We start from the raw sequence: 24533 nt of genomic DNA on the forward strand, positions 1-24533 counted from the left end.
ACCAAAAGTGGCAGAAAAGCGACATATTCATTTTTTTTTTAACTTTAATAAAAACCAATGTAATTCGTCTATTCCACTCACACTCACACTCAAATTCTGTGGAATAGCCTCAATCTCAAGCCGCCGAGGGGGAACTTTCCCTTTGAGATAGGCTATCCCCTAAAAAAAAAAGTCTTGGTCTGACAGATCTGTGACCTGCCGGCCAAGGGACATCCCCAAATCTTGAGATCAGTCGATTTGGAAAGAACTGCCTCAATTTGACATCGTTGTGGTATGGGTTGTGTGGGCTGTAGCCCCATCTTGCTCGAACTAGGTTGTGTATAGAATACTTTTTCTTGCAGATGTGGTAGTGGCAGAAGAAAGTTTTCAGTCGTGTCACAATACCGCTCGACCAAACCGTGGCACAGATTGCACTCAGGCGCACATTTCCCGCGCATGTAAGCCTTCAGGGCCTGCTCAATGACTCATGGTAAACTGACCAGAATGGCATAATTGTTCTATGTTCCTGTTGTTTAAGACAGGTGACACCAATATACAGGGTGGTCCAAATGTCTTGTCACCCCTACATAACTATGTAATAACACAATAATCCAATACAGCATAAGGTATTCTAATAAACAGACACATTTGATGGATTGACTGTCACCAGGACAAATGTTTAGGCATCCACAATGTCAGTATAAGCACCATCATTTTCGTGTAATTGAGGGTGAAATGTAAATACACAACTTCACTGAAACTTAAGGGGGTGACAACATTTAAACCACTCTGTACATTCCTATCGTATTTGTAGTTGTAATTTCTGGTCGTTCAAAATTGTCCCTTACAATGGCGCAGTGTCTCAGCTTTCGTACAGATCCATGTACACTTCTGATGTGATCTGCAAATCCCTTTGTACTACAGTCAACACTAGACTATTCTTTATTGTTACAGATGTTATAAAATAGACGTAATATAAGGGCATTTCAGGGTATAGGGACTAATGTTAATTTCTGACAATTTTCGTGTATAACACCTATTTACTTGATTATCGAATTTAACTTTACATTGTATGAAAACAATTGAAATGTACAGTGGCAAATATTTTCTGAATTAGATTTACTTTCCACTCCGTGTCGTAAGAATGTCACTTCATATTCCCACCCATAATGTATCCGGCGACTCAAAACTTATTTATGCAAGGGGGTGTTTTTCCAAATTTGTGGCTATTGTACACGGTCAGTCCACCATCAATACCCCCACCTCGGATCTGAAAAAAAATGTCGATTGGAGTAAAAACTTAAAATTGGAAAATTTGAATTAGTATGTTGTTCTCTATGTGCAATCAATGACTATTTCTCAATTGCTGCCAAGGACTATTGTTTGCTCACAGTGATACAGTGCTGTATTATTTTCTTTGGATTCGATTGCGTCCGTTGTATGAAGTGTAAAGCCACGTGTGTACTCAGATATGTCATCCTAATTAAAAATGTACTGTATTTAATTTGATAGCAAGTTTTAGTGCTTATTTTCTATATTTTAGTGCTTTTGCCTGCATATTTTGGATTTTTTAGTGCCTAACATCCGGTCTCTATTCAATCATTGTTCGAATTGAAGAGGTAGTCAAATAATTATTCCCTCTGTACCTTTTCTTTTCCAATCTAATATTTAATTTAATTAGTTCCCAATCGTAAATAATTTTCCCCGTGAGTGATGTGATGATGACATAGCCTGAGTGCATGTTGTGGTTGAGAAAGGGGCAGAGTGGGTCACCGTCCCCAGATTATTTCAGTCCCGGACCCCACTGGTTAATACGCATATGGAATGCATGTACATTTTACTATTTTTTAATTACGATTTTTTCTAACCAATTTAAGGAGGATACTAGGGGGCGCTTTCTCCTATACCAGCTTCTGCTTCATGATATGAATCCTGGCATGCTTGGTTTGAGCCGAAAACAGGTTCTCAGTTCTCACTAAACTGAATCTTTCCTGAATTGTGGTTCGAAGAAATGTAAGTTTAAAGATTTGGTAGAATGGTATCATGCAGAATTGTAACATGTTATTTATGTGAGAAGCTAAATTCGTCTGAAGAAAAGTGAAACTACACTGGTATGCACTTAAATCTAATAAAAACTCGGAACGAAACGTGTAGTTCATCGAAATCCTGTTTGTGGCGCTGCTTGACGTGTCTGCCCGGCGTAACTAAGCGATAAGCGTGTTCGAATTTGGTATGTTGTGCATTACTCATTGATTATTATTATGAATTAAGTTTAGAAAGCAGAATTATCATCAAACAAAATAGTAGTTATGTAAATTTAAATGTAATAGGAGATTATGATGCGGCTGACAAAATGAGGCTATTGAAAATGGACAAACTCTATCATCTTTAAAATCTTTATAAAATAGACCTAATCTTTGGTCAAGGTACTTTGTTACAGCCAACGGGCCTAATAGCAGGCAAATTGTCCATCGCTGTTTTCTTTCTTTTTTATACTACATCTTGTGTTCTTTTATGGAATGTAGTTCGGTTGATTCGGAATGCTTATTGAGGTTCTTATTTCTTCATCACCACATTGTGGAAAAAAAGAACAACAAACAATGAATCTCTTGCTGTTGAGTGTACAGGAGCAGAAAGGTGACCAGACGTCCTCTTTTATCCGGACATGTCCTCCTTTTTAGGTGTCTGTCCGGTGTCCGGGCGGATTTTTGAGAAATTCGTAAATGTCCTCATTTTTTGGGAAGAGTATACATAGCATCGGCCATAGCAAATGTGCTGCACAGAGAATGTATCCATGCATAAGGATCATCATTTGTTATTTTACACAGGCCCGTAGCAACTGCCCCCCTGAGAGCCTGCTCTGCCCCCCCTGTGAAAAATACAGAACACATTCCCACCTGGAATTCTCACTAATCTTTACAATTATATCATGTGTTACTCTAGCAACATTACAAAGACAATTATTGATTTTGTGATTTATGGTGTATGGGATTCTGTATAATGTCATATCAGGATTGGGGGAAAAATTCCCTTCCAGTTTAGACTTCAGGAAATGATTTCACAATTTTCAGTATCTAGAACAGTTGTGACATTTTGAGCAGTATTGTATTAAAGGTGCCTTAACTTATGTGTTTCGATGTTTTTCTTGTATGTGTTGCTATGAACTTTGAATTGCTTAAATTTTTGTTTCCCAAGTCTATCTTTTGGTAATAGTGTGGTAGAGAGAGGGAGTGGATATTTGATTTTTTGTTAATTTGCGCTCTCTCTCTGCCACTTCTAGCTAATCGCAACAATGAAGGATGATGTGAAATTGATGAAGAGACACTCATAAACAGTGCCGCAACTACAGGGGCACGGGGCATCGTCCCCTTCCCCTGACCTTAGACAGAAGGAAGCAAACATTTAAGTAAAAAAACAAGACTAGGAGAATCTAAGAATAGAAGGACAATTGGATACTCATGATGGAATTAGTTTTTACGTGTTCCTTGCATTTTCTACTAGACGGCCAAGGGCACTTGCAAGGTGCACAGAGGGGCAATTGCCCCCCCTCGATTTCAAAATTTATACAAATAAAAATACATTTCGTAAAATTTTCTTGCTCGCTTCGCTCGCAATGTACTGTTCAAGTCCAAGTCCAAGTTGAGAGCCATAGCTATCGGGCGGCAGGAGTCGGCCCTGGAAGCCAAATGATCTATATGAAAAAAAAATGTTAAAGAGAATGCCATGGTGCCCCCGTAAAATTATTGCACCCTATTAAAACAATTTATTTCTATGAAACTTAATATGAAATATTAATGATGACACTGTAATCCAAGAAGTCATTGATCAATCAAGGGATTCCTATTTGTTTGTCAGGTGTCAAAACATGTTTTGCAAAATGGTTAACATAACCAGTAGGCAAACGTTATCCGTAGTGATGCAAGAGTCTCCCCTTTGAAAGAAATAAAGAGTCCGTGGTGGACTAAGGGACCCATGTTTTAGTGTTTTAGCAGGTACAAAAAAAATGTATTAGCTACAAATTTTTACACAATTCATCAAAGTGTAGGTAATATGTAACCATTATTATTTAATTAATTCTCTTTTTCTTGCATAACACAACACAATGGTGTTTGTGGATTCTCGTTAGATTCCTTTGTGTGTAAAAATTGTAAAAATCTTGCATACTAGAGGAAATCATTATGAAGCATGATTTATAAAGGGCTCCCTTAATCAGTTCTGCAGAGAGGCCCAACGTTGTTGGTGCATATTAATCGTCTATTAACATTATGGACCTGTAAATATCAAATAGATACAGTCCCTATTAGCCTACCTAGGTATTTATGTTAAACTTCATATTCTTTGGCAATCTGGAAAGGTCATTATCGAAATATTGCTATTTGATGTTGCTCGAAGTTCTTTTGTTCGTTGCAGTTTCAAGATATCATCCCTTTTCTGTTACTTATCTCTTTTGGGGGAGGGGGGCAAGTGCCTCTGTGTGCCCTGTTATATCTGCCACACAATATATTAAGAATTTGCCCCCTCTAGGATTGACTTCGCCCCCCCCCCCCTACAAAAAATTTCTGGCTACGGGCCTGATTTTACATCTAAAGCATATCGCTTGGAGCACGTTAAATATTCGAGCAATGCTCACTGAACATCTGGGACTTTATCCAAACATGTCATCAGTAGCTATTATAAGAGAGTATACTATCATACAGTCGCTGCATTTCCGTTACGAGTCATATGTACTCTATACAGAAACGCGTAGTGAGAATTTTAATTATTGAGTAATATTTAATTTTATGAAATACCGAAGCGAAAGTGTAAGTTCAACAATGAAAGCAAGAAAATGTTAAGGTTTTAAGGATTGGAGAAATGAATATGAGGCAGGGTGTAAAGTAGTCAGTGACTTTCTCCTGTTGATGAAAGCGTGCCAGAAATGTTCACGGCAATAAAATTATATCTCTTGTCCCAACCTAAACTACATATATTAATTTAGTTTTGGAAATAGGTTAAACGAAAAAGATAATAATGTCCCGATCCCGACTTTCGAGATCCCGAACAGTCAGGATTCCAAATGGACATTTAAAAAAATGATAAATTCTTGATGTTTTCTGCATTGTAAGTGTCTGAAACTTCTCGGATTTTTTTTAATTTTTTATTTTATTTCAGAAACAAAAAAGATCACTCAATTTTGAGCATTTTCCGTCTCGATATTGCAATTTTTTCCCGTCCCGAAAGCAGGGTTTAGAAACATTTACCGTGCCAGTCCCGTCCAATTTTTTTTTTGTCCGGCACAGCCTGGGTGCAAATTGGAAATTTGCTCAAACGGAACGCTTTACTTTCGTTATCATGCTTTTGTCTGTTTTTATCTCCGATTACGACAGTAATGAGGCGGAACGGTAAAGTTCCAGATATTCATGAAACCAGAACGCCGTTCCGGTCAGCTCCGGTCCATTTCGGGACCTGACAGCCCCACCTTCCCCCTTCACCTTTCCACCCCCGTCGGGTAAACTAGAGTTAAGAGTAATAATTGAAAATGTGGTGCGATTTTTTTTTTGCGGTGTCCTACTTTTTTTGGGCTTTGTCCTCTTTTTCGCCATGCACTGTCCTCTTTTTTTTTTTAATGTATGTGTCTGGTCACCCTAAGCAGAATAGTAGTAGCAGCAGCATAAACCAATGTATAAGACCCTTATACATTGGTAGTAGTATTGTGTACTCTGTGGTATAAGGCGACGCTCCTTTTTGGATTAAAATAACAAAATACTTTTTTTTTATACTTAAAACTTGACACTACAGGCAAATGTCCATTTATAGTGTTGTACATGTAATAATAATTGACACAAACTTATTTACCATTTCGCCTCATGAAGGCAATTGTTGGCGAATTATTTTTAAATTTTTAAACATTGAAGATTCAGTTTCTATATTATTTTGCCATCCCCTTTCGCCCACTCGATCCCGCTTCTGTGTAACGTGCATTTTCAGTATTGGGTTCGTTATGGAATGGGTGTAGTGCTCAAAGTGGAAATTGCTGTAGAGTTTGGGCTAGCTTGGGGTGCTCCTATTTTTTAACATGGTTCAGCTGGGGGAAGCTTTGCGTAATTTTTCCTATAACTGGGTGGATACCGCTCTCCTGCACCCCCTTCCACTTCGAGCACTGGATGCGTGGCATGACAGAGAGTATTGGTCGGAAATACAACCTAGGTTTCGACACTCGTAAATAATACCAGCCATACCATACTCCAGGAGTTTATCCAGAATTTTTAATATTGGGGGATTTAAATTCGTATTTAGGAGGTGTAAGGATAAATTTAGAGCCCAAATGACGATATAGTGGACCTTTGTGAAAAATTGTAGGGGCGCTGAGGAAACCTTGGCGGGATGTTTTTGATTGATTTGTTTTAAGTCCACTTTATGCACAGTAAGGCTAATTGGGACTGGACCTACAGTTTAAAATGGGATCCAAACCACTATGTGCCTCCATCGGGTATTGAACCCGGGACCCCTTGATTACAAGGCGCCAGGGGGCGCGAGGGGGTACGGGGTGCTTGCGCACCCCTTAATTTTCTTCCGCACCCCCTACGTTCAACTGAAAACACTAACTTTAGAGTGTCATATTATGTCATGTCGTCATATTGAGCACAGAATGTTAGGTACTGAAGTAAGACCGTTATAATTGCATGCGAGAAGCAAGCACCGAAAGAGATGCAGATGTACGAGTACATAGTTTCCTGTACTTGTGGCAGGCAGCCTCTATAAAGATCAGCGGCCCTTTTATTTCTTTCGTGAGCATTGTTTTTATGAAATTTTCTTCTTTTGTTTTTTCAAGTGGTATGTTTGAGGTTTTCGATAATTGCCTGTAGCTCCTCCGTAGCCGAGCGGGTTAAGGCGTTCACTCGTCTTGAGATCGTTCGCTGCGGGACGGCGTAGGTTCGAATCCGGCTCTGGTCGGAATTTATTCGGCCTGCGTATAGGGCCGGTGGCAACCCACCATCGTGAGGAAATTGGGGAGCTCCGAGTGAGTGAGCGTAATCCGGTAATCCGGTCGAGAAGACCTACTATAACGGCTGGGGATACGTCGGGCTGACCCCCCGACGATTCCAATACTGGTTGAAGATCTCCACGCTTAGAGGTGACGAAGGAAAGCGTGGGAGGGAGATCGGCAGTCGGTAGGTAAGCCAAGGCCCTTCATGGGCTGTCGCGCTAAGGATTATTATTATTATTATTATTAATGTGAGTTATGTTTTTTCTTTTCTTTTTGCATTGTTGATACACGGTTTATTTTCCGCCTGCTTGTTCTTCTCACACAGAGCACTCACCAAGCCGTGCTCGGGAAATTATTTAATGCGAGTTGTAACGTGAAGGGTAGTTGTCTTGTTAATACGTTCTATGTATTTGTTCCACCTAACATGTCTAGTAAACATACGATTTCAGGCTTTTTCAAAAACTGTTAGGAAGAGGCCCAATGTTCACGAAGAAATTTTACAGCAGTTCGTTGTTGGTGATAGCGCGGCAGAAGGGGTTTTAACGAAGACGAAGTTGCTGTGGACTTCGCGTTTTGTCCTGAAGTGGCAGGCGGAAGGTACAATGTGCTCTGTATTTTGTACCTCCATTGGTTACTTTGAAAAGTTCAAAAATTGCGTTTTTAAAGGCAAGGATAATTTCATTTTGTATTTCAGTACATAGTTCAATAAGACTGCAACGTGTATCTGAATGTTTACACTGTATGACCACATTCTTGGAGTATAAGACTTAATGCACTTCATCATGGACGTCCAGAGGGAGGGCAAAGGGGGCACAGCCTCCCTGGAAAATGAATCTCAATCAAAAGTTATATATTTCATACATATAATTTCATTTCAGTGAGTAATTTATGTTAATCAGTGGCGGCAATTAGGGGTGCAGTTGCCTTCCGCTTTTTGCTAATTTTGCCCCCGCACTATGCTAAACCTTATCTACCAAGGGAAAGTAAACTTTCCTCCCCCCCCCCTCAGTTTTGGCACCTTGCTCCCCCAGTTTTGAAAGGTTGCATGCGTATTTTTAACGTTTTCCTTACTTTCAGCATCGCACCCCCTACATTTCTTTCCGCATCCCTAGATGATTAATCCTGGCGCCGCCGCTGCAAGGCGACGACGCTACCACTGCGCCCCGGGGAGGCCCTGGCGGGATGTTGGGGCTGTCTGGATAAATTACTGCATTTCCCATAAATCGGACATTATTAGGTCCGTGCCGGAATATATATTGTAACTCATTTTTCAAGGTTCTTATTTTCAAAGCTTTATGGCGTGTTTGGAGACATTAATGCATGTCCCTTTTTTTGTAAAATAATAATCTTCTAATATATAACAATGGATGTATGTGTGTTTGTTCCAGCATAACTCTCGAACGCCTGGAGCGATTTCAACCAAACTCGGAACACGTTTCACTTGCAATCTCGAAAGAAATACTTTGGGGGTAAGACACCCCTGGCACCCCTAGGGTGGGGTGGGAGGGGGTGACATGCACAAATAATCGAAAACTACAGATAGTGTGGAATCCATAGTTTTCGGTGTCGCTAAGATGAATAGTGACACTCCCAATGCCGTTCAACTCCAAGACACCCCTGGCACCCCTAGGGGTTGGAAGGGGTGACATGTAAAACGACCGATATTAGTGTGGAATCCATAGTTTTCGGTGTCGCTAAGATGAATAGTGACACTCCCAAAGCCATTCAACTCCAATACACCCCTGGCAACCCTAGGGGTGGGGGTGGGAAAGGGTGACATATAAAACGACCGATATTAGTTTGGAATCCATAGTTTTCGGGGCCTCTGAGATGAATAGTGACACTCTCAATGCTGTTCAACTCACAAGTTCATTTTACACTATAGTTAGAATTCATTATATTCCTGTCTAATAGAAGATTGGGATAAATAAATACCCGGACAACGCCGGGCAATCAGATAGTAAATAAAAAAATCGCACGCTAGAGAAGATGTGTGGAAATAGACTCTAGCTAGTCAAAATAGAATCATATCCCTTTCTTTTCTTCCCGAAATTCGAAAGTATTCTAGGCTACAGATTGTTAACAAGCATGTATAAGAAGGCCATGCATTCCTTGAATGAGAGCAGTTTATATTTGATGCGAGTTAAAACGAGAAGCGACAAGCCACACGTGTCGCTTGAGGATTCCACCAATCGAACACAGGCTTTTTCGGCCTGTCTTGCCACTGCGGTGTGAAACCTTGCTGTTGATTGGCTCGTTCCGAAGCAACGTGTGTTGCGTGTCGCTTCGGTCTGAAATGACACGTACACTTCAGACATTAGTTGACCGGAATAGAATCTGTACATTAGAATTGCCGATTCTACATGAGACAGAGGCGAAGATATAGTACAAGCAATGCAAGCACTGCTTGCATAATTCGAATATAATTTAATGTACTTAATGTTCTAACCGTATTTAGTTTCCATCGCACTCGATTTCGCGAAAAAATGCGGCCGCAAACTCCCCCAGCAGCTCTGTAGCAAGCACCAGCCTCAATGCTTGCAGCCGTTCCGCGGGAAAATAAGGCCTCCGAAGGAGTCATATGGCGAAGCGTGAATTCTGGTGGAACCCGTCCACAAAGCTTCTACAAAAAGCTGTGCTTTCCGAGCTTGCGTGATTCCCGAAAATAGCCGAGTTCAACCGAAAGCAGAAGGATTCATCTATGGGTACGTTGCCAGCAAAGACTAGTAACGAATATTTGTCTTCATGAACACGTAAACAAGATCGCAAATATAATAATAATTGTTAGTCATAAAATAACTAAAAGAAGTTATTATCACTGTTCTAAATTCCATATATATCATATTATATTACAAATTATTTTAGATTTCGCGAAATGTAAAACGCGTAAAAAAAGTTGACATTGGGAGTTGGGGCAGTGGAATTTCTGCACCCCCGTGAAGAGTTTTCTCAGGGAGGGAGGGAAGATTGGACGGACCTTGGTCCTGCACCCTGCTTCCTGGTCGGTCCAGCTCAAATTACGCCAGAAATGTTGACCGCTACCAGTGTTTGCAACTGCCAAATTATTTACGCAGTAATTCAAGTGAGCTCTTTCACAAATTTTACAATCAATAAATTGACTGCTTTTGAATAAAACTTGGGGTGAAAATAATGCTATCTGAGAAAGAACTATCTACTGACATTTGTACATGGCATAGAAGTAAATCGTATACATTCTGCATATTATGAGCACAAGAATATGTTTTAATGATTGATTGATTGATTTGTTGTTTTAAGTCCACTTTATGCACAGTAAGGCTAATCGGGACTAGACCTACAGTTTAAAATGGGATCTGAAACACTTGTGCCTCCACCGGGTATCGAACCCGGAACCCCTTGATTACAAGGCGACGACACTACCACTGCGCCATCGGGGAGGCCCGAATATGTTTTAAGTTCTATTATTATGACGCAAGTGGTGTTCCCAGGGTCTTTTTACGGTCCCCATTTTGTCATCTTTTCCTTCCTTTGACGTTTTTTCTTAGATATACTGGGCCAAAAGGGGGTTATGTCTACCATCCACCCTCCCTTCGCCCCGGGCACGCCATTGAATGACACTTTATTACTTAAATATTAATGTACATACTCGTTCTGCTGAAATGATTGTGATTCCTCCGCGTAATTTTTATCTCCAAACTGATATATCTTTCCTTTGTGACGGATAAAATTAAGGAAATAGGTTGGTATCACTTTCTGTTGTTTCAGAGATTTTCAAAGTGATCTTGTGTAGATGCTTGCATTTGCAGTTGTGGAAAGCGCGTGGGATAGTGTGAGTGTTTGTTGCTTCGTGTTTTGTGCTGTGAATTTATCGGAATGAACGCGTATTTAGGAACGGTTGATGTGAAGTGCGGGTGTATTATTGAGCAATTGAAAATTGCTTCGTTTAGCTCGAGAGAGATAAGTGTTAAAATGAAAATCGTGGAAGGGGGTCGACCAACACCAAGAGTTTGAAATTTATTGTGGTGAGTACATCGTCTATGCATGTGTTTCTTTGCTTTGAAATGAATTTTTTATTGTTTGTGTTTAACTTTTTATTTAGTGTTTAAGTTACTCCAATGCGGTTTTTAGGGTGCCCAAAAATACTAAATTACATCATGCAGCGTAAAATAAACAAATGATTCCCATTTTTTTTTATCTAAATCGGTTTGGTCACCGTTTGACCATATTAAATAATAATGAACAAATAAAGGTACTAATAAGTAAGTAAGAAATTCCGTCTCCCTTGAGTCGTATGCGGAAAGTTCGCATATGCAAAACATTTAATATCATATGAATAACGTTACCTGGATTTTTTTAAAAAAGTAAATGTGACGTTTGCGGATCATATGGTTTATTTTTAGTACAGTCACTTTATTACGATATTTTGACAAATCCAGCGACTGGGTAAATGAGGCTATAAACCTTGAATCTTTCCCCTCGGCATGTCGTTGTACTACATGTTTTGTTGTACTGAAACATTGCTTGCCTCCTTCGTAAGACTACGCTTCGCTACTGACATGAGATATATGTAGTATCAGTAACATCTGACATTGGTCATTTTGAATTGTGTTGAAATTCATGAAGGGTCACTCGTAAAGAAACGTCCAGGCAAGGACTCGAACCTGGAACCTTCAGTGGCAAGATCGTGACTAGAATGCTGTGAAGTAGATGTTGTAGACATTTTCTATTGTGGGTTTTTCAAGGGAGTAGTCTATACCCGGCCGGAGGGCAACTTCTTGCTTGATTGCACGAGTTGGCCTACTCTCAGTGGGGGCGAGGGGTGCAGTTGCCCCCCCCAACTTTTCGCCACTTTTGCCCCCGCAGTATGCTAGACCTTATCTACAAAGGGAAATATTCTGTCTTCGCCCCCTAGTTTTGGCACTTCCACTTTATGCACAGTAAGGCTACTTGGGACTGGACCTACAGTTTAAAGTGGGATCCGAACCCGGAACCCCTTCATTACAAGACGACGACGCTACCACTGCGCCATCGGGAAGGCCCGGCCAACTTTTTGCAAATAATTAATTTTACTCAGGGCTGTTAGAATAACTTCCAGTTGAAAATCATGGTTTTGTGCATTTGTAAATTTGTGTAAATTTAACGCGTGTGCTCCAGACATTCTCGACTCCGGCACCAGGAAATTATTAAATAAATCCAGTTTTGTGTATCATATCTTGCTGATTTATACATCTAACAATCATTCATTTCGAAACGTCACTGTAATTATATGGCCAACCAGGTCAGGCAGTTATGTCGGAACATACAACAGTCGTCTTATAATAGGGAATAGTTGAGCTGCCATTAAGAATTGGACGCCATATTGATTACATAACTGCCCGGTCTGACCGTAGTGTAGAAAGTGAAGTCAAATGAAAGGGGCGGTACAGCAACGTTATGTGGATATTGTTCTAACTAGTGTCATATAGTCATTTGTTCAAAGATGGAGCGTTTCCCAATTTGAATAATTACGAACCAGCCAATTTGTTTTTCCCCACGAGCTCTGCAAGTGCAAGACAAGACAGGGTTACTACCTATGTTCTAGCCAATCCAGTGCAGCAGAAAAGGTCACGTGGTTCCGCGGGAAGCCATTAGTGGCACAGCTGCAGTGGGATGTTTGGGTTCGTGTGCTTGTGGAAAACACTGTGTATAAACATTCTGTAGTGAGAAAGACCATATAAATGAATTGTAAGTATGAATTTAAACTTTTTTTCTTTTCGTGTGATTCGATACCAAGTCACCTGATAGCATTGGATTGGATAACAGTTAATCTTTTCAATTCGTTGAACTCGAAAAGGTGAAATATGAAGCTATAGGTTGTCCAGGCGTACCTAGTCGAAAAAGGGCATGCTTACCACAACAGGGCAGGGGATATTTTCTGTATACCCTGCAGTATTTACAAACAAATTCTTTCAAATTAGATAACAGAAGCACATCAGATGTATTTGATAATGTACTTATTGTTAATATTGGAAGCCAGAAGCAAAAGTGTAATACATTTACAAAATTTAGAATAATAATTGGGCCAGATTGGGGTATACATGAAGACAGACTAGAAATGTATTTGGTAGGATAAGTCCTAGGGGCGACTAAAGTAATTTAATGATTTTTTAACTGCACGCAAAGTACAAATTGATGTCTTGCACATGTGTCATGCGAGTGTAGACTGTAGTGGAGGCATATTTCAAGCGTCGTTTCCTTTTTCAAAAAATATTTTGTTTTCTTTTTAACATTACTATTAATGAAAACGTCTTGTGAACCGGGAATTAGAACGCAGTTTCGAAATGTAAAAAATAAATAAAAGAGATTGTTAGGAAATTTAGTCATTATATAAATAAAATTCCCACCGGTGAAGTATAAGATTTGTCGATGGAATGAAAAGTTATTGATTTGCCCGATTGATTGTAGAAACGTTGTTTCCCGAAAATAAAATGCATCACATTACTGTGGGTTGAATACCTCCTTTATATCTTAAAATCCTTTTAATAAACCTGCACAGTCTCTACTGAAACGTTATTACCATTCCCAAATTTCTTATTAATACGTCAAATGTTATGTTGTGTTTACGTCGCTGATAACATTTGGCAAACTCTATTAGAGAAAATTAAGTATGGGGTGGATGCACACATTATTACAACACTTAAAATATTGTAATTAGAACAACATTTAATGTAGAAGATGATTCCACATAAGACTTATTGAAGTTGCAATAATGTAACTTTATTTGCTACTATTCACCTAAATTGGGTAACAATTAAGATTAATACTACAAGTGGACTTCAAAGTTTTAGCTCACATGAAAACAATGCATGCATATAAATGGACTACATAACAGCATACATATTTTTTGTGTTTCATAGATTCAGGCTACAATTGATGTGGTGTGGGGTTCAGTTATATTTCGAATTGTGATTTGTGAGCTTATGATTTTATGTGTATGAGTGTTATTGCAAAACTTGTATATACAACATGTAGTACCTCCCCATAACTGCAGGCTAACAAGGCTCTGGTGTTTGGACCTACAACCTGTATAATTATTTGTAGGGTTGTGTGTTGTCTTGTGTTTTGTTTATGTGAGTGCCCCACTGCTTTTAATATGAGCAAGGAGATTTTAGTCACGGTAAGGGGCTGAGTCTAGTGTGATGGGTGAAAAAGCCTAAGTGCCGGTGCACCCAAAATTTTAATTTCAATCATATAATCCACAGGAATTTACTCTTTCATAGTATCATAGTAATTCTTGTTTTTTATGTAAGAATTAATTTATGTTGACTTAAAACTTATTGATTTTTTTTGTTTATTTTAAGGTTTAGCAAAGCTGCAGTTCCTATTGGTGTCGCAGACAGCTCAAGCCATGACAAAGTTAAAAAATCATGAAATTGATTAGTTTAGTTGGTTCATTAGAAACATGTGATAGTGCATTCCCAGTGCAACAAAAGTGCAATAGTGGGTTTGATTCAGAAGCAACCAAAAACAGTACCTTCATGCTGTCCCAATCAGTTGACCAGAAGACCAAGGAAATAGACTCCAGGACACTCAACAATTCCATAATGAAGAATATATCGGAGGGAAGTGGTGTTTTGACAGAGAAGCATAAAGTGAACGGGGAAGCTAAAGTGAGTGAGAAGGGTAGTAGACCACAGAATGGTGAGAAAACCGCAGATTCCAGTGACTTAACCAAAGTCATGCAGTGCATGATAGGTAGTGAAAAGAAAGACAAGGTCGCATCATCGTTGCCAGAGCTTGAAAACTCGGTGTCTGAATCGAGTGAGAGCAAGGCTGATGGCGACTTGAATCAAAAACATAACGCCAACTCTCTGTCGTCTGACGATGAGAGTATGAAGTTAGAAATCTCGGACGATGAGACTGACAAGTCTCTGAGCATAGTGGATACGATGGACACTGACTTCACCGAGGAGAATGAAACAATTGGTTTCAGTCATGCCGAAGTGGACAATCTGGATGCCATGTTGCAGGCTCTAGAAGACAAAGAATTGAAACAGGATCCAGATAAAGGTGCTGGTGAGAAAGGGACAGCTGTAAAAGAAACCAAAGGTAAGCCTCCATTTAATTTTTTTTTTGTTATCTTTGTACCGATTATGTTTTAGTGTTCATAAAATATGAGGGGTGTTCAGAAAGTAAGTTGCATTAGGCTGTTAAAAAGGTCGCTTAGAAATCTTACTGATTTTTTGCAAATTTTATTGGAGGATGAAGTCTTTCTTAGACATGAGGGTGGAAGTAAGGTTGACGATAGTAATTAATGTGTGCATAATTAAAATTAATTATGTTACGAAGCATAGGTTGCACAAGTGAACGCACTTGTAAGGTTCTGCCTTCAAATCTAACTTTTGAATTGAAAATGTTCTGAACATGTGGAGGAAATGAAGGACATTTAAGAACAAGCAATCCTAACATACTCAAAAATGGCTCTTTGTAAGTATGCATTTTTGTGTGTGTATAATGCAGTCACAAGCATTTATGGATGTACTTTCATAGGTAGGAGCTCCAAAACTGATGTGCCCAACCTACTTGCATGACATATGAAGCTAGATTGTGATCCCAATGTTTGGCGTAACTTAGTTACATTACCGTTTAGGGGTGTAATTTTAATTCTCAAAGCCCCAGGCACCTACCACATAAAATTATAGAATTGAAATTACTAACATGGAACACCTGTAGATGGCAGCAGTAGTCCATATCCTAAAAGGAAGTGAACAAATGGCAGCTTGTGGGAAACACAAATATGGGATGAAAAAATAGTTGTTCATGGTAGATGCAGTAAGTAATGATTATGACTATTCAATATGTACTTGAAAACGGATAGAAATAGCCATATACATAATGATAATAGGAACAATCCATGTCAAGTGGTCCAATCCTTGTTGCTCGACAATTTTTTTTAAAAAATATTTTTTTCTGTGCAGTTACATTACCATGTTGTTAGTTGAAAACCCCTTTGTGAGTTATTCGTCCACTGTCAATTGATTTATGATGTATACAGTAAACTCTTGTTTATTCGTACTTCTGCATATGCTTATTTGTAGGTATAACTTTGTGTTAATATTAAAGGTGCTTATAATGAAATCTGAAAATCCTAATTTTTGGTACATAATATATTCATACTGAACTGTTATGGGGAGGGATTGTATATTTTTATCAGGTCACCCTGTGAAAGTTGCACTTTTTTAACTTTTCTAACTTTTTAATCATTTCTAGAAAAAAAGGGGGCATGTCTAAGGGTTGAAACTTGGTGAATGAGCACATCTATATCAGAGCTCTTTATCCAGTAAAGCTCAACTTCCTGACCATTTCCCTTCTTGCAAATATTATCTGCTAAAATCGGGACTTTTAGCTTCAATGACCTACTTTTTCAAACATAAATTTCAGCCTTTCATAATTCATATATAACAATGACTAATGCACAGTCTTGTAGCTTACAGTTTGCTGATCATTTTGGTTTTTGTTCCACATCGATAGGATAATTAGGGGCTGAGATATTTCAGATTCGGTAACCCCTTACAAGACCACCAAATGGCGGATCTTTGAAAACAAAACAAAACACTCTAAACCTACAGCCACTAAAATTAAAATAATGACTGTTTTCAACTAACAACATGGTAAAGTAACTGCACAGAAACAATTAGATTTTTTAAATATTATCGAGCAACGATTTTCTCATATCCTGGACCACTTGACATGGATTGTCCCAATATTGGAATTACACAATCGGGAACTTGGTCGATCCTTACACCATAAAACTATTTCATGATATTGTCTCTGCCATGTCAGACCATTACACAGATTTTTGTATGCTCTTGTCATAGAATTTGACTGCCAGATTCGTTGTTCACAAGTATGCATTTTTGTTTGTTTCCATGTCACTGTAGTTTCACGTACAAATACCATTACAAATAGACTGCATGGGTATGGTGTATGTGTTTTCTCAGATTGCTAAACATATTTAAGACAATCAAAAGACATGCAGTGTGTCCGGTGTGTAATCCAGTGCTGGAATGCTAGGAATTGTACAGCATGGTCCAAAAGTTATGCTCTGAATTGATATAATACTATTATTGTGAAATAAAATGCTGTAATCAGTGCAGAAACTGTATTGAACTGAACAATATGCATTATAAAGTGAAAAAGGACAAGAATGCCTATTAGATTGTCAGCGCAGCTCTCAATGATTGAACTTCTTGGTATTCTCCAAGCATAGCTAGATTTAGCCTCAACATTTCGGGAGTGTTCACTCTTAAAGACAGGTAACTCATTTTTTTAAATCCTTTCTTTCAAATTCCGCCAATCTTTTCCTTCACGAAAGACCACATCCAGTTGTTCTACATTGTGTGTAGACTTCTGGTTTATTACTTTTCATGCAACCATATGCTAACAGTGTTACAGTAGTGAATCTTCATGTATTTGCCATTGTTTGTAACACACTAAATGTCAAACACCTTGGAAACAAAAACATAAACATGTGTAATGCATGCCACCACAATGTGGCTTCCAACGGCAGCATTTACAAAATCATTTCTCTTGGTATGGCAATTTCCATAACAATGGTGGTGACTGTATCAAGAAGTTTTTTTTTGGTTTAATAATTTTGTAACAAATATTTGTGTCTTGTAAACCCCTTCCAGATCTTACTTTCTGAACACCCCTCATATATGTAAGTGATACATTGGGATAATAATAGCCAGTAAGGCATCTGAATGTCATCCAGAAGACCTGGGTTTGATTCCAAGGAATAGTTGGTTGTGTGAAATTTTCCGATAATGTCCTTCCATATGTGACTTTGGGGCTTACCCAGCCTCTCATCAATGTGTACCTATGGAAGTAAAGGTAACTAGTTTTGTGTTATCCATTCTGATGTCATCATATGAATTTTAATTGTTATACATGTTTAGAAGTACATACTGAAGGAGTTTATTGATTACTGATTCTATAAATTTAGTAAGGAGTGAGTAAGTCAGTATGAATTTTTTTCCCTACAAGACAAATTTCATGCGGGAAAGGGATAAAAGTTATTGCTCGTTATAAATTGAAGTTTTGTAACAGGTGCTGTTAATCTCAGACTTCGCGTTCGACTATAAATCTGTTGCACGTGACAACGCTAGTACTGTATCCTGCTGATTAATTCATTGTACCAGTTCAGCAATGGGATATGGGATGAAACCTTTCAGAAGTTACATTTCAAGCAAGTATCAGCCGGTCTCCGAGGAGGAGTGATTAGCACACCATGCTACAATGCCAGTGGTCCCAGGTTTGAATCCTGGCCTGGGCATTGGTGTTCTTGGTGTGCCCGTTCATCAATTTCATCATGTCATTATTCATTCTCATCTTCGCGATTAGCCAAAAGTGGAAGAAATTTAAAGTCAAATGAACTAAATCAATCAAGTAAAAATCATGAATTGATGTTTTTCATGTGACAGTTCCACACTTGGGCACATAGTTTGTGCATCTTCGGACAAAATTCTGGATGTTGCAAACCAAGAGTATATGACACTAAATGGTAACTTTCTAACTTCGCAAATATTGCTGTTCCCAAACCGATGAAGTGCTACATGCAATCACTTGACCAAAACCTCAAATTATGATCTCTCTGTCCCTAATTTGATATTCTTGGGAAGGGAAGAACTGACTTACTTAATTTCTAAAATATCCTGTGTGCGGTAAACTATAGTAAACAAATACATTCAATAGAATCTTAATTGATAAAGCTTCATAATGAAGGGAGCTCACTGTAATTATCTTTAAGTTTTGTTCTTATTTGCAATGAAATTTAGGATTTGCGTGCATTTTGAAACACTTAATTTATAAGCTGTACTGGACATAGGTACAGGTGTTAAGGTATATGTGCACAGTCAGAAGGTCGACATGAAACTTGTTTAAATTAACTAGAACAGCTGAGAGGAGGCATAAGGTGTGGCAGGCAACACCTTAAAAAATTATGTTTATCACTATGTTTTCTTGATAAGTCTCTTTGGGCTGGCTTTTGTGGCAATGAGTATAGTCTGCTATTTACTTTTGAAATTGGATCATTTAACCGTATGTCAAATGACAGTTGCAATTTCATGAAAATCTTGGATATACCCAAGAACATCAGAAAAATCTAATCATTATAAGGTCAAGTGATATAATTTTATCTTAACTTGAAATTTAATTTAATCATTTCTTTAACATTTGAATTTTTTGTCCTCAGAATTCAACGGTAACCGATATGTAGAATTTGTGTGTGTCAATAAGATAGATAAATTGCAACCAATAGACCACTATAGTTGGTATTATAATAGCTGGTACAAAAACTGAAAGAATTATATATTCGATCTTTTTCATCATAGAAAAAAAGAATAAAGGTTAGTCGAATGTGTTCGTGGCTAAGTGGTTAACATTGGATGATATGATACGGAGGCAAGAATCCTAGAATTGAATCCTGATTAAGTCATTAATGTCTGTTTATTCTTAACCCAAATATGAAGAAAAGGGTGCTGAAAAATTACCAAAATACAATATGTGTAAGGTTTATGTGATAGAAGGGAAAGTTCTAATATGTGAACTCAATTACAGTGTTAACTTTTTTCTTGTATAACAGGGATTTTTGTTAACAAAAAGCTCTTATTACAGGAGTACAAGAGGAGGCAACATCACAAACAACAAAACTGAACAATTCTTCTTCAGGGACAGAGTGCAAAGCAACTGTTTCTAAAACTGGAAATTCAGAATTAAGTGTATGTAAAGAATTGAGTGTGAAGGATGTGAAAAACACTGCTCTGTTGGATGCTTCCAAAATTAAAGACAATATTTCAGCTGTGAATGAGAAAGAAGTTAACACATCACAGTGTGAAGTAAGCAGGAGTAAATTAAAGGACGATGGCGACAAGGACAAAAGTGACATAGCTAACAAAGTTTCAGACTATAAAGAGGAGAAGGAATGTACAAAGTTGAGTGATGAAGTGGGGAAGTCTCCTTACGAAACTAATGGCTGTGACATGCAGAAAAACGACTGCGAAAAGGCCCGTACAAATAAACTGGGGAAAGGTGATGATAGTATAAGTGGTACGAATGAAAATAAGAATACTGTGAATAGCAGTGCGGTGTTGAGTACTGTTAAAGATGGAAAAGTGTTGAAAGAAGAAAGTGACGTGGTTTCAAAGAAATCGAAGCAGTCGGAAAGTCCAACAGAGCCACCTGATTCCTCAACGAATGATCACACAAAGGAGAAAGGGGAAGGAAAGTGTATGGAGCAAAACAATAAACTAGAATCAAAAGTTGCTAAAAAGGAGGAAAGTATTTCAAATTCTGAGAGTAAAAGTAATGTATCTCGGTTACCTGCGGAAGGCGATGCTGGAAAGATTGATTCCAGCGAACCAAGTCATTTAGTTAACCAATCAAAAACAGGGGTCGCTAGTGGCGACAAAAGTGCTGATGTCGATGAACTGAAAATAACTCTGAAAAAAGGCACAGATGATGGGGATAGTATGGAGAAAGATGCATCGGAATGTAAGGAGAAACTTGACAAAGTGGTAGATAATGACGTAGAGACTAACTCGATAAAAGCAATTGTAGAAGGTGAATCGGAGACGAAAGAAAGGGATCCAACACCCATTCTTGAAACCATGGAAACTGACGACGATGACCAGAAAGTACCAGGCAGCTCAAAATTGGAGGAAAATGTGGGAAGAAATGAAGCTGTTTCCTCAAGTCAGGATAAGCCTGACAGTTTGAATGATAGGGAAAGCAAAACCGATAACATGGATATCGATGCAGAAGAGAAGAACAAAAAGAGCACAGATGAATCTGACAATGGGAAACTGACGCTGAATAATGTTTTATCTATTGACGAGAAAAGTGTGACAAGTGATGTCTCTGAAAGAAGCAAAATTGTGGATAAGAGTGAAAAATTGGAGAAGATGGAATGCAAAATTGAAAAAGACAAAGAAGGGAAGGAAAATAGCGATGCAGAAGATCACATTGCATTGCACAGAGAGACAAAGGATGTAAAATCATACAAGAAACAAGACAGCAAAACAGAAAAAGAATTAGGAAAAGCATCCACTGATGACAAAGATGTGAGTGAATCTTGTACAGACGTAACATCCACCGACAAGAGTTCATCTAATGAGGAAGTTTGTGAATCTGTAATGAAATCAGGACTTGAATTGCCAAAATCCCCCTCAGAAACTGATTCAGCATCCAAATCAGTGAATGAGGAACAAGACAAGACTGATGTCACTGCTGCTAAGTCAGCAGAAAAAGGTAAAATGAACATTTGCTCATATGGCTGTGGTGTCTTGTGCTTCTTTTATGATTGCTACACCTCTGTATCTTTTGTTACATCCTTATTAGCCTTATGCTTGCATTTTATGTTTCTGTGGTGATTGGTTTGTCACAAGTTGGTTATGAATGCCTTTCATGTTAAAATAGCAGCTTATAACCTGAACCCTATTTTAGCAACACAATGCACATATTTCTTTTTTCACCATTTCATGTACAGTGTGTCTCAGAAAATTTCCTGCGAAAGTTGAGAAGGTACTCTGTGGTCGGAATCAAGGAATATCTTTACAAGTCTTACTCATTTTCCCATTGTCTAATTGATTGTTTTTGTTAGTCTCCTAATGGATCTTCAAGTCATTAGTCCTAGTTTTGAATCCTAGGGAAATTGTTCAATCACCAATTCATCATTGTGTGATAGAACTTTCAACTATAAGAATAACACTTTCTCTTGAAATATTAACTTCTTTTTCTTTCAATAATTGAACATTGTACAATAGATATTATTGAGTGCTATGTTCATTTCTAACATTATTAATTAATGTCTTCCACTTTTTGCTATGGCTTTAAGCTTCAAATGGTCATCGTGTGAAAAAACATCATTGTCGGCCTGGGTGACAAAGTGGTTAGCACAGTGTACTATGATGCTAGAGGTCTGAGATTCAGATCCTGGTTGGGGGCATGGATGTCCTTTGTGTGTCCATCATAATATCACTCATCCTCATCTTGGCTCCTCATCTTTGCGATTAGCCAAAGGTGGCAGAGATGTGAAGTAAAGTAAACCAAATGAATGTATCAATCAATTACTTATATTCTCGTCACTTAGTTCTTTTTTCCACATCCACTTTCCAACATATATTGATAAACTTTGTACATGAGGTTGGAACATTCTTGCAACTTTTAGTCACTTTTTTTACACACTGTATGTTAGATCATACAATTTCTTGACATTATTTAATATTGCAAACAAATTCTTTGTACACAATTAAAATAAGTTTCAAGCAAATCACATTGCAGTGACTTTTTCAGAACATGAATTCTAATTTTATTAACTTTCAGGTTTAATTTGAACATATTCATTTCTAAACATTAATTTTAAGAATTAACTGGATGCTTGGTGGTAAATATATTTAACTATCCTAATTAGAAGCATGAATAGAGCAAAAGTGAATGCTATTTAGCAATAGTTTCTAGAGAATGTGGTGCACTGTAGCAATGCAAGAGCACTACCAGATAATTTTTTTAGACTGGAGATCATAGCACTTCTTGAAGTATAATGAATAAGTGTTGATGGTTCGGAAAGTGTGATTTCCCTAGTCCATATATATTGGATATGATTCTTAAAGCTGATGCTAATTTAAACAGTGGTCTGTAAGTATGTTTTGGTAAGTAAGCATGTTAGGTGTTCAACTTGTGTTCTGTTCAAAGGATCGGAGTTAAAGTTCTAGCCAGGGCCAAGTGTGTTAGTGTGCATTTTGTTCTTTATTTTTTCCCAGCTATTCATCATTCATTCTCTGGTGTTTCGTCAGTCCATGTATTCCTCATTATAGTTTTTCTTGTATGTGCGTATTGCTTGCATTCTAGAATTATTGTTATAACTGTATCTTTAGTCACACTAAAAAAAATGGTCTGAGGAAGGTAGTGTGTGTTCTCCTGAAAGGTCACAACGAAAAACTGTGTTTTTATGCTTGTAATAATCGTAGACTACAAGAGAAAGTATTCCTTATTGCTACAAGATGTAAGCTATGACTTTTAAAACTGCTTCTATACTAGTTGTAGGGACAATAATGCTTGTCTACTACTTCTTCTTTTATATGACCTTGTCAGCGTTTCTGTTATTGTTTTCCTTCTGAAGTTCGTAGATTGTCACTCAAGTTCACCAGTACCACAAACATAAATCAATTATATAAATAAATCACTTATCCTTGTGCTGTTACATTATAAAATCATTTTATATTTCAAGTCTACATTTTCGTGCATATCAGTACAGAGGCCATATTAGTGGAGGAGAAAATTCTGATAGAAGGGAAGAGACTGATATGGGAAATGGAATTTTCAAACGTATTCCTTTATAGAGTGTGATTCGTTGATGTGAGAGAATTGGACATTCTAAGAATATATGTTGCGCATCAGGATTTTCATTACTACATTTGCTGTAATATGTATTTTTGCTAAATGTAACGCACGTGTCCCGTCCTTAATCTATTGATGAATACTATGACTTGCCCTGGAAGTGTGTACAAATAAAACCATGGGTCTCTTGTTATAAAATCTGCTATCCATCTATATGTATTGCCCACAACCATAAATTGTTGTGTTGTAAGACTTTGGCTTGTTTGGCATATATGTCCACGCGTTCATTTCCCACATTAATATTATGTCAGGTATTTCTACTCTTTGTTTCTAAGGAAACAATCACTTTAGATTTGTATTGTTAGTTGTTTCTGTCAAATTATGTTTAATTCCATGAGGATAATTTCCATTTATGAACAAAAATCTACATATGCTAAGCAATAGAATGAGCCTCTCCCATGAAATGAGACATCATATCAGCAGAAAGAAATGGCTTTTGCTTATCAGACTTAAATATTGTTTATGGAAATGATTCCTAAACTTCTTTATGCATCCACCTATTGTTTTCATATTAACTCTGTGTTCTGTTTTGCTTTTATATACTTATTCTCACTGACTTCTGCAAGAATAAATTAAATCAAAATAAGAAAGTCGTAATTGTAATATAGAGTCCAGCAGTTTCCAAGAACATGTTCTTGAATGTTCACATAATCACTAGAGGTAGTTTTATTAAAAAGAAGAAAACAAATGTATTTTTATTACTTTAAGTACACTATTCTGGATGTGTCCTTGGTAACTCTCAGGAATCTTAAAAAGAGCAGGGTGACTACTAACTGGAAATTCCTTTAATTTTGGGAATTATGCATGAATTATTGGCTCGGAGAATTCTGCATGAATTTTTCTCCATATCAAAGATTGCAACGTTTATTAATCCAATTGATAGAGTTTGTTTTTTAAGTCCACTTTATGCACAGATAGGCTAATCGGGACTGGACCTACAGTTTAATGTGGGATTCGAACTACTGTGTTCCCCCACCAGGTGTCAAACACAGGAACCCTTTATTACAAGGTGACGACATTACCACTATGCCATTGGAGAGGTCCTTTTTATTAATCCAAATCCCATTGAATGTATACATACGAGGTCACTATTTATATTTTGAGCCTAACAATGAAAAAACAGGAATTTGGCATTGAAAACTGCTTTATTGTTTTTCGAAGTATTCTCCTT

General features: G+C 37.8%; 1 protein-coding gene across 5 annotated transcripts in view; it reads left to right on the plus strand.

The window, feature by feature from the left end:
- Positions 1 to 24533, plus strand: part of LOC145999567 (uncharacterized) — an 87572-nt gene that overhangs the window by 32806 nt on the left and 30233 nt on the right. For 4 of the 5 annotated variants that reach the window (XM_083136581.1, XM_083136579.1, XM_083136580.1 and 1 more), the window contains exons 2-3: positions 14266 to 15013; positions 19583 to 21214. In XM_083136581.1, coding sequence (XP_082992707.1) covers positions 14332 to 15013; positions 19583 to 21214 — 2314 coding nt within the window. In that variant the 5' untranslated portion in view covers positions 14266 to 14331. Of the gene's footprint in view, positions 1 to 12528; positions 12650 to 14265; positions 15014 to 19582; positions 21215 to 24533 lie in introns of those variants that run through there. The other variant, XM_083136578.1, reaches the window with a different exon arrangement.

The sequence above is a fragment of the Lepisma saccharinum genome, chromosome 15, assembly GCF_977018435.1.
Source record: "Lepisma saccharinum chromosome 15, izLepSacc3.1, whole genome shotgun sequence".
Taxonomy (NCBI): Eukaryota; Metazoa; Arthropoda; class Insecta; order Zygentoma; family Lepismatidae; genus Lepisma; species Lepisma saccharinum.